Source organism: Miniopterus schreibersii, assembly GCF_964146895.1.
Source record: "Miniopterus schreibersii genome assembly, chromosome: 9".
Classification (NCBI taxonomy): Eukaryota; Metazoa; Chordata; class Mammalia; order Chiroptera; family Miniopteridae; genus Miniopterus; species Miniopterus schreibersii.
This window is the reverse complement of record NC_138118.1, coordinates 8,527,378-8,544,917: the sequence shown is the minus strand read 5'-3', so window position 1 is coordinate 8,544,917 and position 17,540 is coordinate 8,527,378. Positions and strand designations below refer to the sequence as shown.

The following is a 17,540-nucleotide window of genomic DNA, read 5'->3' as shown; positions in this document are numbered from 1 at the left end:
CCCCGTTCAACAGGAACCTGATCTGGAAGCTGCAACCTACACATCTGAGTTCGCAATCTTCCACTGGCTCTTGTCCATCCTGACCCCATAATCATCACATTGGGTTAAGGCTAACTGACAACTGAAACAGGGACTGCTGATTATGACATCATTATGAAATGTTTTCAATTTAGGAACCATGTTGTGATGACAGGTGTTCTTTTTCATAGGAGATATTAAAAGGTGAAGGAGTATGATATATGCCACCTACTTACAATGGTTCAGAAAAAAATGGAGAGGGGGGTGATAAAGCCAATATGGCAAAATATTAAAACAGATGAATCTACGTAAATGTATGCAGTTCTTTTAAAATATTATTCTTGCATTATTCCTGAGTTTGAAATTATTTCCAAATAAATTTAAAAATAACCAAGAGACGGAAAAACACTCAGATAACGCACTATATAACTAGAATGGCATATTTACATGAGTGTATCTGAGGTGTTCAGATTTCTAGTCTTACAAAATAGCACAGGCACAGGGTTGAGCAGACATCCCCTTTCCTCTCCCGACTCATGCTCACCATCTCCCGAGGTCTCCACTACACACAGACACAGGCCCATCTCTCAGGGAAGCAAAACCCCAGCCTAAGCAGGACCACTCATGCTAACCCTTGGGTCAGGCTCTTGGTTGCACACAGACGAGTGAGAAGAAGAGTATCAATGGCTGGGCATCCCCACAGATAGCCAGGGCCATTCCTCACTAAGTATGAACCAGCTTATCAGCTTACACTGGCCTCCCCACTATCAATTGCTTTAAAATGGTATCCTGGGCCCTGGACAATGCAGCAAGGTTCTGCCGGTAGAGGTTGCCGTCACCCTTACCTTTGCCATAGGAAGTGCCATGAAGACCACAAATTCGCCAATCAAAATTCTGCTGGCAGATGGCGTCAACAAAACTGGAGCTGGTACCATGGAACAGCTGCCTCTCATCCACCGCCTTCCCTCCATTTTTCTTCTGCATCTGCCCTTTTTGCCTAGAATCACAGGAGAGAAATGTGTGCTAGAGACAGAGGGCCACCAAATGCAGGCCACCAGACCCAAGAAAACACATTTTATCAGAAGTGTCATGAGGCCAGGAGACATCGATCCAGGTCCATGAGACTCCAGCCATGGGCCAGAGAGAGGAAAGGTAGAACACAGACCTGCATGAAAGCAGAGGGAAGCCTTTCCCTGCACAGATCTAGGCCTCCAGCAGCAACGTGAACTCCCAAAGCAGACCAGCCTTGGGAAGACAGGCTTGCTTCGTCCTTACCACCCTGCTTCCTTGTGGAGCTTATCCAGGGGAGCTTAAGGATGCTGCTCAGTGGGGAGCCATCTGTCTCCCCTCTCCCATAAGTTATCTGGATTTCATCACTGGGCCCACAGCACAGATGAGACTGCTCCGGCCCCAGGCCTGCCATGGTGACCTGCTGCAAATCTCCTCCCCACGTGGACAACTGCTCAAGAACATGCTGGTCCTCAGGCACAAAAATGAGGCCCCTGCTCTCTGGCTGTCAGGACAATAGCTTTATATTCTCCAAAGGATTTATACTGAACCATCCTGTCAATTTTTAGGGCAGAATACAAGTGGTGGCTTTGTCACTATGGAAGCCTCAGTCCCCTCCTCTCTGAGGGGACATGTGGCACTAAGCTATAAAGATGATGAGATAAGAAAACAGGGACACAGTTCCCAATTCCAGCAGCACTGGGCAAGCAGTGGCTGCTATCTGGGATTGTCCCTGAAGCCCAGGGCACGTTTGGTAAGCAGCTAGCCTACTATATACAGGTGTGAGGGGACACGGTCACCAGCCTGCCGAGAGTGAGCCCCTGACGTACCACTGGTAGACTTCCCAGAGAGCCAGGTTCTGGACTCGCTCAATCTTCTGAACAAAGTAGTAGGGCAGCGTATTGTTAAAGAGACTGTATACCTTCTGATATTCTTCTGAGAAAGAATGGAGGGTGATCAACTGCAAGAGGCAAACATTTTTATTATGTTATCATCAAAGTGTAGAATATAGATCAATCTCTTCCCAAGGCTACTCATAAAATGCTAGAACTGCAGAAGCAAGCCCAGACGGTGATTACCACTCTGCCCTTTGTCCCGAGGGCCAATCTCTCCAGGCACAAAATGTGTGCAATTTGTGTTCACTGTGAAAACTTCCTGAAGGACAGGTATGTGATGTTTGCATCAGCACCATTCTAGGTATCCCCAGGACGTCTCTGCTCTTCTGACCCCACACAAGGCAGACAACACAGTCCAAAAGCGCACAGAGTCAGTGTCAATAAATGTGGAAGGCACACATTAGGTTAGAAGGGACAAACGCTGTCATGGGCAGCAGCATTGTGTGAATGTCCCACACCACAAGCTCTGACGGAAGGGCCAGGCTGGCAGACAGGCACATGGCAACTCTGGAACATGGCCACTGCATCCCTCCCAGCTGAGCATGCCTCTTCCTTAGCCTCTTTCTCTAGGAAACAGCACTTCTAATGGGCTGAAAGGGGCCCCTGACCAAGAGCAGCTGACTGTCATACAGAGTGACAATGCACAAATTCTTGCATTTGCAGCCTGGACCATATAATCAGCCTCCCTGTTCCCAGTGCCATAAGGCTTGACCCAGTGATAGACAAAGTGGGGATCTCTGGGGAGTCTCTACCATCCCCTTCCCCTACCCCTAGTAGAGCCTTATAATAACCACCTCACCACCACCCCAAAGACCCTAAATGTTCAGAGTCTGGCATGCGTATTCATGGGTCTTCTGCAACCCAAATCCTGACTCTGGTTTCCCTGCTCCCACCTCATAGAAGCCGCCAAGCTCCTCTTCCTTAAGTATGAAAAACAGCCCTGTCCCTTCCAGATGAGATCCTCATGGGTTCCCATACCTGTCATGGCTGCTGATCAACTCCATGACCAAGGCGCTGCATAGCACAGCCCTGACCTCTCTCCTACTCCCCATGTCTATGCACACTCTCCATCCAAGACACACCTGACACCCCATGTCCTGACCTGGGCTGCTTCACATGCAGTTCCCATCAACCCTTATGTTCTCCCACCTCTGCCTGTACAAGCACCAGTCACTGTTTAGATGTGGAGCCAGTGCTGCCTTCCCTGATCTCAATAAGGTCGCCTCATCCTCTGACATCTGAGTGCTGCTGTCAACTTACCCCACTTGTCACCCGTCTTGCCTGTACAAGCTTTGTACAGCTCAAAAAGATAAGTCCTTCCAGGGCAGTGACAGTCAGTTGTAAAAGCTGGTTTGCAACATGCTTGGCATGAAGTCAGCCATCAGAGGCCAGTTTGAGTGGGGCAGACCTTGGCCTAAGTACTCTACTGAATTCAGTGCAGCTCCCAAAATCTGACAAGCCCTAAAGGAGCTGTTGAATTGAGTGTTCCTTCTCTTGTATTCCATTATATAGCACATTCCAACAGAAATTTTCCCTCTAGATGTCACCCATCATACTCAGTGGTTTCTTTTCCTTTTCTTACTTAGTAAAATTAATATAATTGGCTGAGCCCAACTCTTAAGCTCCTTCCTGGAAAATTTCCAGCTCATTGTCCTCCATCCATAATACCATGGACCACAGCCATCTCCTGTGGTCTCTGGCCTTAAAATCCCCAAGACCTGAAAAAATAACCCCACACATACCTCTTCCCTTCTCCCTCACAAGCCCTGGACTCACAGTTTCTTCAGTGGTGAAGAAAACAACACAGTCACTCATACTCACCTACTTCAAAGAACACTCTTCCCCAGCCCAAGGCAATGTGAGTCCTATACCTTAAAGCCGGGGTCCGGCAGGGCTGAGGGGTCCCAATGGTCCGGGATGCTCTTTGGGCCTTGAAACGTGGCACTGCTACAATATGTAAACAAAAACATTAAGACATTTAGTTCTCAAACGCAAGCAGACTGTCACAGGTGGCCTCCACTAGCCAATACCACCCGTTTCGAGTCTCAGCATCTCATTTTGTAAAAGCAGGGAGGAGAGGAAGCACATGAGCACACTATCCACCTTGTGAGAGCACTTTCCCCTTTGCCTAAACTGAAACAATGAGGCCTAGGGGATCCATTTCTCACCTATATCCCAACTCCTGCACATAAGGGAGAGAGAATATGATTAAAGCAACACACACAGACCCTTATCCATGATTTTGAAATTCAAAGAGCTCTGAATTAGTATTACAAATAGCCTTAAAGAGGGGTATCTGGTATATAAAAACATAAAACTAATGTCAAAATTCATTTGGCAATAGAAATTTGACTTGAACTGCCAGAGGGTACTTGTGGTCTCTATATATCTATCTTAAAGTGACTATGCATATTTTTTACTGCAGAAATATTAATTACAGGGTGTCACACAATACAAGCAGCACATGATCTTTCTAAAACTAAAAATAAATAAAAACTGAGTTCTAAAAGACATGTGGCCCAAAGGGTTTAGGAACAAGGATTGGGAAACTAATTCTAAATCACTGCTACTCAGTTTCAGAGTGCTCTTTTCTTCCTATACTAGATCTACCTTCTGTTTCTGCTGGCATGAGACTTTCATCCTAAGCCTCAAAGAATTCTCACAAATACTATTCCTAGGAAAATAGTACAGTTTAAAATAATTAAGCAAGGTAGCTCCCATGAGCAAGAATCAGCCAGAAACAGGCCCACAAAGAAGTTGCTAAAATTATCAGACACAGTATAAAACAACTATTATTTCTATGTTTAAAGAAATAAAAGACAAACTAAAAACATATGCAAGGAACAGAAAACTATAAAATGACCTGGAGGATCTGAAAAAGAACCAAACAGAACTTCTAGAAATAAAAAATACAATCCTTGATAGTAAAAGTTCAATGGACATGCTTACTAGCAGATCAAACCACCTGAAGAGACAATGAGTGAACTGAATGATGTGGGAAATAAAATTCCCCAGAATATGGCCCAGAGCAATAAGGAGATGGAAAATATGGGGAAGAAGCTAAGATATGGAGAAGGGAGTCAGAAGGCCTGAATCTGGTCAGAACCTAACCGAAATCCAAAGAGAGGACAGAGAACAGGATGAAGGCAATCTTCAAAGAAAACTAATGAGATTCACCAACTCATAGGATTAAGAAGCCCAAAGAATCTCCAACAGGAAAATTAAAACACATACAGAGACATACCATAGTGAGAATCTATAACACCAAGACAAACAAAAAATCTTAAAGTAACCAGAAGAAAGAAAAGGGTGATTCAGGCAAAGAAGTGCCAGTTAAACTGACAGCTGAGTCTAGCCAGCATGGCTCTGCGGTTGAGCATCAACCTATGATCCAGGAGATTGAGGTTGATTCCCAGCCAGGGCACATGCCTGGGTTGCAGGCTCGATCCCCAGCAGAGGGCATGCAGGAGGGAGCCAATCAACGACTCTCTCATCATTGATGTTTCTATCTCTCTCCCCTTCCTTTTCTCTCTCTGAAATCAATAAAGACATATTTTTAAAAAACCTTACAGCTGATTTCTCAGGAGCAGCAATGAAAACTAGAGGACGGTGGAATGACAGCATCAATGTTCTAAGAGAAAATATCTACAACCCAAAATTCTATACCTAGTGAAAATATCTTTCAATATTGAGGGCAAAATAAAGACATATTTAAACAAAACAAAGTTTTCCTACAGTAAAAGAAACCATCAACAAAATGAAAAGACAACCCACTGAATGGGAGAACATATCTGCCAATGATACATCTGATAAGAGATTAATATCCAAAATTTATAAAGAACTTATAATATAAAAGTCAGCACCAAAAAAACAAATAATCCAATTAAAAAATGGGCAAAAGACCTGAGCAGACACTTCTCCAAAGAGGACATACAGATGGCCAATAAACATATGGAAAGATGCTCAACCTCACTAATCATCAGAGAGATGCAAATTAAAACCACAGGGAGATATCACCTCACACCTGTCCGAATTGCTATCATCAATAAATCAACAAACAACAAGTGTTGGCAAGAATGTGGAGAAAAGGGAAACCTTGTGCAGTGTTGGTGGGAATGCAGATTGGTACAGCCACTGTGGAAAGCAGTATGGAGTCACATCAAAAAATTAAAAATGGAACTGCCTTATGATCCAGAGATTCTACTTCTGGGAACTTATCCCAAGAAACCTGAAACACTAATTCAAAAGAATATATGTACCCCTATGTTCATTGCAGCCTTATTTCCAACAACCAAGACTTGGAAGCAGCCCAAGTGTCCATCAGTAGATGAGTGGATAAAAAAGCTGTGGTACATTTACACAACGGAACACTACTCTGCCGTAAAAGGAGGGAAATTTTACCTTTTGGGACAGCGTGGATAGACCAGGAGAACATTAGGCTAAGTGAAATAAGCCAGTTACAGAAAAACAAGTACCATATAATTATACTCATATGTGGAATTTAATGAACAAACTGAACCACCAAGAAAACAGAGACAGACTCAAAGATAGACTCAAAAGCAGACAACTCTGGTGTGTGTGTTTGGGGGTAGCGGGGAGGATTGAGCAAAAAAGAGAGAACTCATGGACAACAGTGTGGTGATTGCAGTGAGGGGGGCAGTGGAGGCAGAAGAAGGCATAGAGGGAATAAATGGTGATGGAAAAAATAAATTTTAAAAAACACAGATGAATAAATGCCAACACCCAACAAAACAAACAAACCAACAAAAAAAACCCAGTTTTCCAACAGATCTTCATCTAAGAAAATTTGAAAGGACAAAGAAAGTGGTAAGAAAGTAAGTAAATTTAATGAAACGTTCATAGTACAAAATAACAGTGCCTCATTAAATTAAAAAATATATAAGTCAAGAGAAAGGGAAATGGAATTATATAAAGGTCCTTATATTAGTTAACAGGAGGGCAAAAAGTTGACTTATACCTAAGTGAAGAACACATGTTGTCATTTCTAGTGCAGCCTTTAAAAAAATATAGTAACACAATGTATAACTTCCAAACTAGTGGAGAGAACAAAATGAAATAACAAAAAATACCTAAAAGAAGGTAAGAGAGAGAAAAAAAAAGACCCAGCCACATGAATAAAATATTTTCATGGAGGGTGGAAGGATAGTAAGGAACTAAACCAGATACCTGATGTGTAAATGCCATTTTGAACTTTCCATTAAACTGTGACCCTGTTAACTGTTGTAGAGAACTTGTTTCTGAAAGTGGCCAACCCTAAGAGTCCCAGCTGGCCAACGAGGCCCAAGCAGGTTTGCCTGCTGGAGTTATGACAACAAGCTCTTGTCACACAGATTAGAGGGCAGAACCACACATCACTGCATCAATATGTACCACTCTCAGGTTACAGAGTAGGCAGATTCTGACTCACTCATACCTTAGTCTGAAATTGAGCAAAATAGCCACTTTTATTTCTGATGTGTGGCATCTGCTTATGGCCCCATGAAGACTAAGTTATAGGGATGATAAAAAAGATCCAGTCTCAGAAGAGACAGATTTTTCCAAACTGTTCCTAGGATAGGCTCTGGAGATGGAAAGAATCAAAAATGAATTCCAGAAGTAGGAGCAATCATAGTTGACCAAAATTCTAAATCCAGAAACAATACATAGAAAAGAGCAATACATTTAAATAAAACATGCATGGTAAAATACTTCATAAACAACGCCAAAAGACAAATAAACCAAGAGAAAATATTTACAATTTATATAACAAACCAAAGGTTCATCTCCCTAATAGATAAAAAAGCTCTTCTATTTAAGAAATATACCAAAAGGGTGATAGAATAATAGACAAACACACAAATAGCCCACAGAAAGAGAAAGGCAAATGGCTCTTACATGTCCGGAAAAAACAGTAAGCTGTACTTATAAAAGAAAGCGAATGAAAATGCACTGATATACCCTTTCCCACTTATGAAAATGGCAAAAATCGCCCGGCCAGGAGTGGCTCAGCAGTTGAGCGTCGACCTAGGATCCAGGCAATCAGGGTTCAATTCCCGGTCGGGGCACATGCCCGGGTTGTGGGCTCGATCAATGACTCTCTCATCATTGATGTTTCTATCTCTCTCTCTCTCCTTTCCTCTCTCTGAAATCAATAAAGATATATTTAAAAAAAAAGAAAATGGCAAAAATCTAAGAGCTTGACCACTCTGTTCGCAAAGCCAAGGGAAATTGGCACCTCATGCACTGTGGGATGAGTGCATAATGGTTCAACCCCATGAAGGGGAACCTGCATTGACCTTTTAGGACTCTAATCTGATGACCCACCTCCACGAATATGAATCAACACATACACCAAATCATCCTTCGTGGAGTTATAATAGCAAAAGCTCAAAAAGATCAAGGGCCAGGCCCACAACACTCAGGCACAGAGAGTGCTGGGGACACTCAGTTACACAGCCAACAAACCTCTTTAATGTTTTAGCCAGTCTGAGGTTTTCTGTACTCAGCAGAGCACACCCCAACTGATACACACAGTAAGTGACAAGTTCCCTAAACGCCACTTACCAGGTTTGCTTTGCCTTCACATCCTGAGGAGACACATATTTGGGTCTCCGACAAACCTTTCTGAATGTACCATAGACCAGGTTTCTCTGAATAAAGACTGAAAAATAAAAATAAATACATAAATAATCAAACACATACACACAGGATGGTAGTGTTTTATAAACAAATTAAATGGGTTGAAAAGCTAATCCAAACATATAAAGCCCAGAACCAGTCTGTTAAAAATAAGGCAGTTTTACCCATTTCAAATATTCATAAAGAAAATAGGAATCCTTAGGAGACTGGGTTTAATGAATACATGAATGATTAGTAATTCACATACCAATTATACATGAGTGCTTTTAAATTGTTCCTTCCAATCTTGTTTAAACTATTATTTTGCTTAGCAATTTTTCCCAGTTTGGATATAAAAAAGCTTCAGCCCAGCCTGAGACCGAATTATCACATCTTGAGCCAGTGGAATTTAGAGTTAATATAATAATTTTACTCTTACAATTTTTCTTTGTTAGAGTAAACTGACTCTATAGCAGTGCAGTACTTCTCAATCTTATAAAACCTGTACCGTCTTTAATAAACAAATTTCTTGTCCTACATCCATCCCTAAGATCCTCAGATTCATCCTGAGTGTGAAAGGGACACCACCCTTTGAGTTGAAAAACCATGAATGCCTCCTACAAGTTAGATTACATGTCCTCACCTACCAAGAAAACCCTGTCAAGTCTTACTTTCTGCACCTAGAGTATAAAAGTCATTTTTTTCATTTAAAAAGCATTTTAATATTAATTTGTATATATCTGTAACTTATCTTACTACATTTGAGATGTGTGTCCCCTATGCTACCTCCCAGATGGTCATCAAGATCAGGCACTCCTGGAGATTCCCCCATGTTCTAATGGGAGCCCACAATCCAGACCCTGCTACCACAACCCCTTCTGTTACCCACTGTTCAACTTCTCAATATTCTGCTAATTAGCATACAAATTTTATTGACCTATTCACTAACATTGTGATGAGTCTTAAATGGTAAAATTTAAAAGTTATTCAAGACATGGGGACTGGCTAAATATATGTGGCACTCAATCCCTATCCTTCCACAGACAGGGTAAAGTGAGGCCTTTTCCCTAATTTACCCTTAAAGAGGATACACGAGGTTAAATCCCTAAGCCTGCCCTGTCTATGGGGATTCTGTCTGACTGATGCCAGGTAACAAACACCAGAATCTTGGCATTTGCTTTGAGTGACTCTTTTATGACAAGAGTCCCTAAAACGGCAGCTGAGTTTCTTCCTCAATCCTAGAGAACAAGTCACTTGGCTTGTTGTTTCTTAAATGTACTTGCTTCCTAATAAATATTTAGTTAATAAATGTAAGTGGCAGATTTGAGTCTGAAACTTGCTTTCATTATACCTAGTAGTGAGGTTTTGAGGAGAGAAGTTAACTCATCTCAAGCTTCTTCTGTGGTTTCTGTTATCTATTAACAACAACAAAAAACTGTGTCTACCCAGGTGAGCTTGAGGCAGTCGATGGTGAACATGATTTTCCTGCAGTTTGCAGTCAACTGCATGCATGTACTCTTCTTACCTACCCTCACCTGACTTTATATTCTGTTCCCTGAAGTGTGGCCTAGGTTGAGTGATCAAGATGGCATCTGACGCCCAGCTGGGTATGGCTCAGCGGTTGAGCATCGACCCAGGATCCAGGCAGTCAGGGTTCGATTCCCGGTCAGGGCACATGCCCAGGTTGCGGGCTCGATCCCCAGTCGGGGGCATGCAAGAGGCAGCCGATCAATGACTCTCTCATCATTGATGTTTCTCTCTCTATCCCTCTCCTTTCCTCTCTATGAAATCAATAAAGATATATTTAAAAAAAAAAAAAAAAAAAGATTGCATGTGACATTTTTGGTTTATTTGTTTTTATATTCCCCAGATATTTTAACAAATATTTCAAACAGCAGCAATCAAACGGGTGATAGTTATATAAACTTGATCTTCAGGGCAGTCCTCACTTTTATTATTTTGCATGTCTCTCACTGTCCCTTTTGGGGAACTTGCAATTTACCAGACTGGATTGGTTGGTGTTCACCAAGAGACGCTAAAAGCTGGTAAGCAGTTCTCACTGAAGAGTAGTAGGCACTTCAGGATCCCTGTAAGGGCCCATCAAGGCAGCAGCCATTCTACCTTAAGCAAAACCACCAATGCTACAAAACCACATGCAAAAACTGGCTAAAAACAGGCAACACTTTGCTGCCTTCCACAAAGAATAAAGGTCCACAAAAACAGAGAAAACAATCAACTGCATTGAAAAGAAAGCCCACGTTAACTCCCTTTAAAAATGCTGAATATTCAGAGGATTCAGAGTTTAAAATGTGAATTTAAAGGCAAAATGAATCAAACAAGGCTGGACTGATAAATCCATCTGGAAATGGCTTAAGAGAAATTATAGAAAAACTAAAACATAAAAATGAAAATCCTCATAAATCAGTCACTGGAAGACCTGGTCAGAGTGCTTAGCCTGCTTCTGTCTGTCAAGGCAAAAGGGACAAATAATTTAAGGCCCAGTTTTATGTCACCATGAGTATACAAAAAATATGCTTCCCTACAACTTTTAATTAATGTATGTGTCTACCACGTTTAACCTGGCAGCCAGCCCTATGCCAAAGGCCCCTATAGAAAAGATGATATTAACATTGCCACGCTGCGGAGTATGAGGCAAACCTGCATAGCAGAACCACTATGACACTTGTCGGGGACTAAGGTTAATCCTTAGACACAGAGGGACTCAGCCATGGCCAACAGGACAACCACCACTGCACAAATGCTGACCCCACTTGTTCCTCCAGTCTGGGCTCCTGTCCCCTCCTCAGGGTGCTCTTCTCCTACCCCTCACCACTCCTTCAGGCAGCTTCTCTTTGATTCTGCTAGACTGGCATCACCTATTTACAGGTCTGTCTCCCATTCCAGATGGGAAGCATTTCAAAGCAAAAACCACCCTTCCTTTTTTTCCTGGCCCTCAATGTGTGTCCAGAGCTTGTCCAGGGTTAATGTGGAAGAGGCACAGCCAACAGATGGCCAGGCCCTGCTGAGTGAGGGCAGTGGGTCAGTAAATACCTCTGAAGTCTAATTCGTATTTGTGTTTTCCAGCCTGGAACTTGAGAATCGCTGTCTGGGTGTCAGACCCTGGTGCACAGTATGCCAGGTAGGCCTTCTCCAAATCGCTGCTGCTGACAGTGGTTGTGGGGTGCTCCATGCCCTGTGAGGCAAAAAACCAGATACTTCATGAAGGCAAGAATCTACAATGATGAAGACAGACACTGGAGCTGACCTTGCCACGTGGCAGACGTTCCCACGGTGGTATTAACTGTCATGCGGGAGCCATGACGAGAGCAGGGATATGGTAGGAGGAGGAGGCACGGAACAAAAGACAACACAACTGCTTCCTAGAAGCTGTCTGGGAAAACAGAAAGTCTTCTATTGGGTGCTGCTACCCAGGATAACCACAATGGGAGCAATGTGAGGAGAGGGCATCTGGTTACTCATAATGGATGATACAGCATTCAAATGAAGTGAAACATCAACAGTGAACTCTCTAATGCTGCTTGACTGGACAGCCTGAGCGATGCTGCCTCTTCTCCATTGAGTCTTGTTCCCACCAACCTTTACTCAGTGGGCAGCCCTCCTTGTTTTTTTTTTTTGATCCCTTGGAGAGCTCTTCTATTTTTTCAATTTTCCATTTTGATCTCTCATCCTCATTACAATTACCTACAGGATATTTAAGATTTGGGGAGGGACTGAGTTTGAGTTCTGGCCCCAAACCTGTTTACTCATAACCTTGGCAAGTTATTTTAACCTCTCTGAACCTCAATTATCTCAACTCTGTAACAGGAAAAATAACAGTATTTAAATCATACTCATATCATTACACAATAGAATCATACCATCCCCAAAGAGTTAGAAAATAATTGAAATAAGGCACGCAGGGCACTTAGCACAGCAACTGAAACAAAAAACAAAAGTACTGCAGAAATATCCGGCAGGTAGTTATCTTGAGAAAAAAGAACAGAGTGGGAGGAATCACTTTACTGGATATCAAACTGTACTATAAAGCCATTGTAATCAAAACAGCCTGGTATCGGTACAACAACAGACACATAGATCAATGGAACAGAACAGAGACCCCAGAAATAGACCCACGCCAGTATGATCAGTTAATATTTGACAAAGGAGGCAAGAGCATACAATGGAGTAAAGACAATCTCTTCAATAAGTGGTGCTGGGAAAATTGGAGAGGTACATGCAAAAAAATGAAACTAGACCACCAACTTTCACCATACACAAAAAAAAACTCAAAATGATAAAAGACTTAAATGTAAGTCACGAAACTATAAAAATCCTGGAAGAAAACATAGGCAATAAAGTCACAGACATCCCACGTAGTGGAATTTTCACTGATACATCTCCTAGGGCAAGAGAAACAAAAGAAAAAATAAACATATGGGACTGCATCAAACTAAAAAGCTTCTGCACAGCAAAAGAAAACAACCTCAAAATACAAAGAACCCCATGATCTGGGAAAACATATTTGCCAAGGATACATCTGCTAAGGGGCTAATTTCAAAAGTGTACAAAGAACTCATAAAACTCAGCAAGAGGAAGACAAGCAATTCAATTAAAAACTGGGCAAAGGACCTGAATAGACACTTCTCCCAAGAGGACATACAGAAAATGCCCGACGTCGCTAATCATTAGAGAGATGTAAATTAAAACCACAATGAGGTATCACTTCACACCTGTCAGAATGGCCACCATCAACAAATCAACAAATGACATGTGCTGGCAAGGATGTGGAGAAAGGGGGGCCCTAGTACACTGCTGGTGGGAATGCAGACTGGTGCAACCACTATGGAAAACAATATGGAGATTTCTCAAAAAATTAAAAATGGAGTTGCCTTTTGACTCAGCGGCCCCACTTTTAGGAATATATCCTAAGAATCCTGAAACACTAATCAGAAAAAATATATGCACCCCTATGTTTATAGCAGCACAGTTTACAATAGCTAAGATCTGGAAACAGCCCAAGTGCCCATCAGTAGATGAGTGGATAAAAAAGCTGTGGGACATTTACACCATGGAATACTATGCAGCTGTAAAGAAGAAGGACCTCGTACCCTTTGGGACAGGGTGGATGAACCTGGAGAATATTATGCTAAGTGAAATAAGCCACGCAGAGAAAGACAAACATCACATGATCTCCCTTAAATGTGGAATCTAAAGAACTTAATAAACTGATGAACAGAATAGAGTCAATGACATGGAAGCATGGATCAGACTGATGAATCTCAGAGGGACGGAGGAAGGCGGGTGGGTGGAGTGGGAGAGATTAACAAAATAATTTATATGCATATATGCACAACCCAAGGGCATGGATAATGGTGTGGAGACAGACTGGGGAGGGGGGTGGGACGGGGTGGAATGGGTCACTGGGGAGAAAAAGGGACATCTATTAATACTTTAAACAAAAATGTAAAAAAAAAAGTGTGTGTGTATATACATATACATATACATATACATATACATACACATACACATACACATACACATACACATACACATACACATATACATATGTATGAGGCAAGTGTCTGGATATACAAGTCTGATGTTTGAAGAAGAATCTGGTCTGGAGACAGAGAGAGAGCTCACTCGAGGTGGGCACCACTGTCAGAAGGATCGATGTGGTTACCACTGCAAACACACAAATGGGAAGAATGGGGGTGAGGGTTAGACCCTGGGAAACCCCAACATTCACCAAGGGGAGTGGAAAAGAAGCCCATGAAGAACATGTGGGAGAAGCAAGACGCCAGGAGAGTGAGGAAGGAATGCGCAACACTCCGGACAAAGGCTGGAAGTGCCATGGAATCTGGAACCTGAGCCTCTGCCCCTTGCTAGCATCTGCATCTGGCTGGGTCTCACCTCCTGAAAGCACCCCTGAATAGTGACCAGATGAATGGTAATGGGAAGAGAAATCAGATTCTGGCAACTGGAGGAATAAATGGGGGTCTTTCCTTCCAAGCAGATGGATGAGTTGTTCAGGTACAAAAGGATGAAGGTAATTGCAGGGCTTTTAGATCAAAGGAGAGAAAAACACAGGAAAGGGGAAAAATGGAAAAGGTAAGTTGACATGAGAAGCTTGTTGAGAATAATCCAGTGAGAATACAGGTCGGGGTAATGCATCCTGGAGCCCAACACCTTAGAGATGTCAAGTTTAATGTAGGAAACTTCAGTAAGCCAACAGCAGTAATTATTTTATATACAAGATTAGGTTATGGGTTTAATTGTATCCCCAAATCCCTAGTACCCCAGAAAGGTGACTTTATTTGGAAGTAGGGTGATTGCAAATATAATTAGTTAAGATGGGCCCCTAATCCAACATGACTGATGTTCTTACAAGAGGATGGCCATATGAAGACACACAGGGAGAACACCATATGATGACAAAGGCAGACAGGAGTGATGCATCTATAAGCCAAGGAACACCAAAGATCACCAGCAAACCACCAGAAGCTAGGAAGAAGGAAGGATTCCCTATAGGTTACAGAGGGAGCATAGCCCTGTAGACACCCTGATTTCAATTTCCAGCCTCCAGAAATGTGAGATAATAAATCACTGGTGTTCTAAGTCACCCAGTTTGTGGTATTTTGTCATGGCAGCCCTAGGAAATTAATACAATAGAAGTAACTTAGACCTGAAATTTGGGGGTACATCCTCTGCTCAGGCAGAAAAGAACCTAGCTTTTCTGAGAATCAAGAGAAAACTATTTTGAACTGGCAATTAGCAGAAAACTAAGGAAGAAATACAAATATAGGGTGACACCAGAGGTATGTAGGCAAGAAGGGCTAGAATGGACAGGTCACTTCATGAGGCGGTCCTGCTGATGGTACAAACTGAGACCATGCAGCAGAACATCAACTCCATACACGTGCATCCCGTACCCACCTGCACATGGTGTGTCATACAGGGTGTCTACAGGGCTATGCTCCCTCTGTAACCCACATAGTCATCCCTAGAGACTCCAACTGTTCTAACAAGGTTATGCACTGACTACACCGCATATAGGAATAGTGACATAGGGAAAAAAAGGGGAGCCATAGCCAGTTTGCTCAATGGTTAGAGCATCAGCCTGTGGATTGAAGGGTCCCGGGTTTGATTCCAGACAAGGGCACATGCCTCGGTTGCAAGCTCAATCCCCGGCCCCGGTCAGGGGGCACATGCAGGAGGCAACCAATCAATGTATCTCTCTCACATCGATGTTTCTCTCTCTTCCTTCCACTTTCTCTGAAAAGCAATGGAAAAACATCCTCAGGTGAGGAATTAAAAAAAAATTTTTTTAAGAGAAAAAAGGAAAAGAGGCAGAAGGAGAAAAGAAAAGCACCCTAAGTGTGGGATGTTTGGAGGAAAAAGGCCCCAAGTCCCTAAAATGATGCCCAGTTTGGAAGCCACCCAGAGAAATGTACTTTCTCATGGGTTACCCCTAGGGTCCTATGTCATCCTGCTAGGCTCCCAGAGAGCTTGTGTCCCCCAGAGGGAGACAAGTTGCCAAACAAAAAGTAAAAGATTATCACATACTGCTAAGTGTTTCTCATCTGCCATGCACTCCTCCATGCTGTTGTCAAATAAATTCAATTCCTGGAGTATGACCCTCGTCACCCTCTTCCCCTCAATGCCAGACATGGCCTCTCTCCTCCTGCTCCTGGCCAAACCGAGAGTGATACTAGAGAGCCTCCCTGAAAAAAGCCACACGGCAGAAAAGGTGAGAGGAACCCCAGGATGCCTGAGAAGGGGAGACAAGTGGGAAAGGGGACAGATGGAACAGCCAATGAGGAGTGAGAAGAGGCTGGCACTAGAAGAAACAGACGTGAAGAATGAGGCTCAAGTCATGAGGCCACCATTGAGAGTGACAGTCTTCAACTGACCAATGGGCCTAAGGCAACACCTCTGTCCTTCAACCAGCCAACACCTACCTATTCCCAAGGACCTGCTAGGTGCAGGCATCATCCTTGGCATGGAGCACATCAGTGGCAAAAGAGAGAAAGCTCCCTGACCTCATGAAGCTCTCACTATAATGTTCCCGGGGAAGACATTCTAAGTGCATCTGAGAATAAGAAACTAAAGCTTGAACATAGCCTCTCACAACCCAAAGTACAAATGTCCATTAGACCACATACCCCAATTTCCATTTTGGAGAGGCTGTCCCTATAAAAATGACCTCCCTATACTTTGCACCTCTACAGGTGACCGGAGGACTCCCTTTAATCTGATCCACACATGAACATCTTCAGGTAACTGACAGCAGCATTTATTTGATCCAGATTCCGGATCAATACTGAAATAAACCTACTTTATTCTTGCCAGCCTTCTGTAAAGTTGCTGCTACAGGTAAGGTGAAAAGCCAGCTTTGAAAAGCCTTAATCTTTATTCTGCCAACTTAATCTTTATTATACAAACACTCCCACACACACGGGCACTTGCTCCAGAGTTACCTGTTCAAAGTAAGAGAAGCATCTTTCTACCCCCATTTAACAAAACCAATGAAGAAATGTCATCTCACAACTTTCAGACATTCTGATTTCAGGAGCCAAAAGATATTAAATCGTTCAAAGATGAAACCTCAGACAAATGAACTCCACATTAACCTGGTCATAATCCACCCCACCAAAGCAGGTGAGTCAGGAGATATGGAAATCTTTGGCTCTTTCACTGACCCCCTAGAACAATCCTTGTGCCCATGTTTGGAAGGGCTCCTCCATATGGACCCTCAGGAGGAAACACTTGCCCTCTTTCTATCACACTTACTTGTTTTCCATATTCCTGCCAAGAACCAAAGTCATCAGTCCAGTACCAAATCCACTCGGTAGTGAGGATGAAATGTGGAGGTCTGGTGACAGAGGAGGCTGTAGAGAGGCGGCGAGCCTGGGCAGTGCCAAACTTCATAGAGTCAAAGTTCAGATAATCAGAGTGAAAGACACTGACCAAATCGGCACACAGGACCCTGCAAAAGAA

At 42.8% G+C, this 17,540-nt stretch overlaps 1 protein-coding gene across 1 annotated transcript in view; it reads right to left on the bottom strand.

Moving 5' to 3' along the window:
- The window catches only part of PARP12 (poly(ADP-ribose) polymerase family member 12), a 38,630-nt gene that overhangs the window by 1,363 nt on the left and 19,727 nt on the right, over window positions 1-17,540 (bottom strand). Inside the window, exons 6-11 of the mRNA XM_081146663.1 lie at window positions 17,334-17,529; window positions 11,592-11,733; window positions 8,487-8,583; window positions 3,794-3,869; window positions 1,857-1,987; window positions 864-1,015 (exon numbers count right to left, since the gene is read on the bottom strand). Coding sequence (XP_081002789.1) covers window positions 864-1,015; window positions 1,857-1,987; window positions 3,794-3,869; window positions 8,487-8,583; window positions 11,592-11,733; window positions 17,334-17,529 — 794 coding nt within the window. The remainder of the gene's footprint in view (window positions 1-863; window positions 1,016-1,856; window positions 1,988-3,793; window positions 3,870-8,486; window positions 8,584-11,591; window positions 11,734-17,333; window positions 17,530-17,540) is intronic.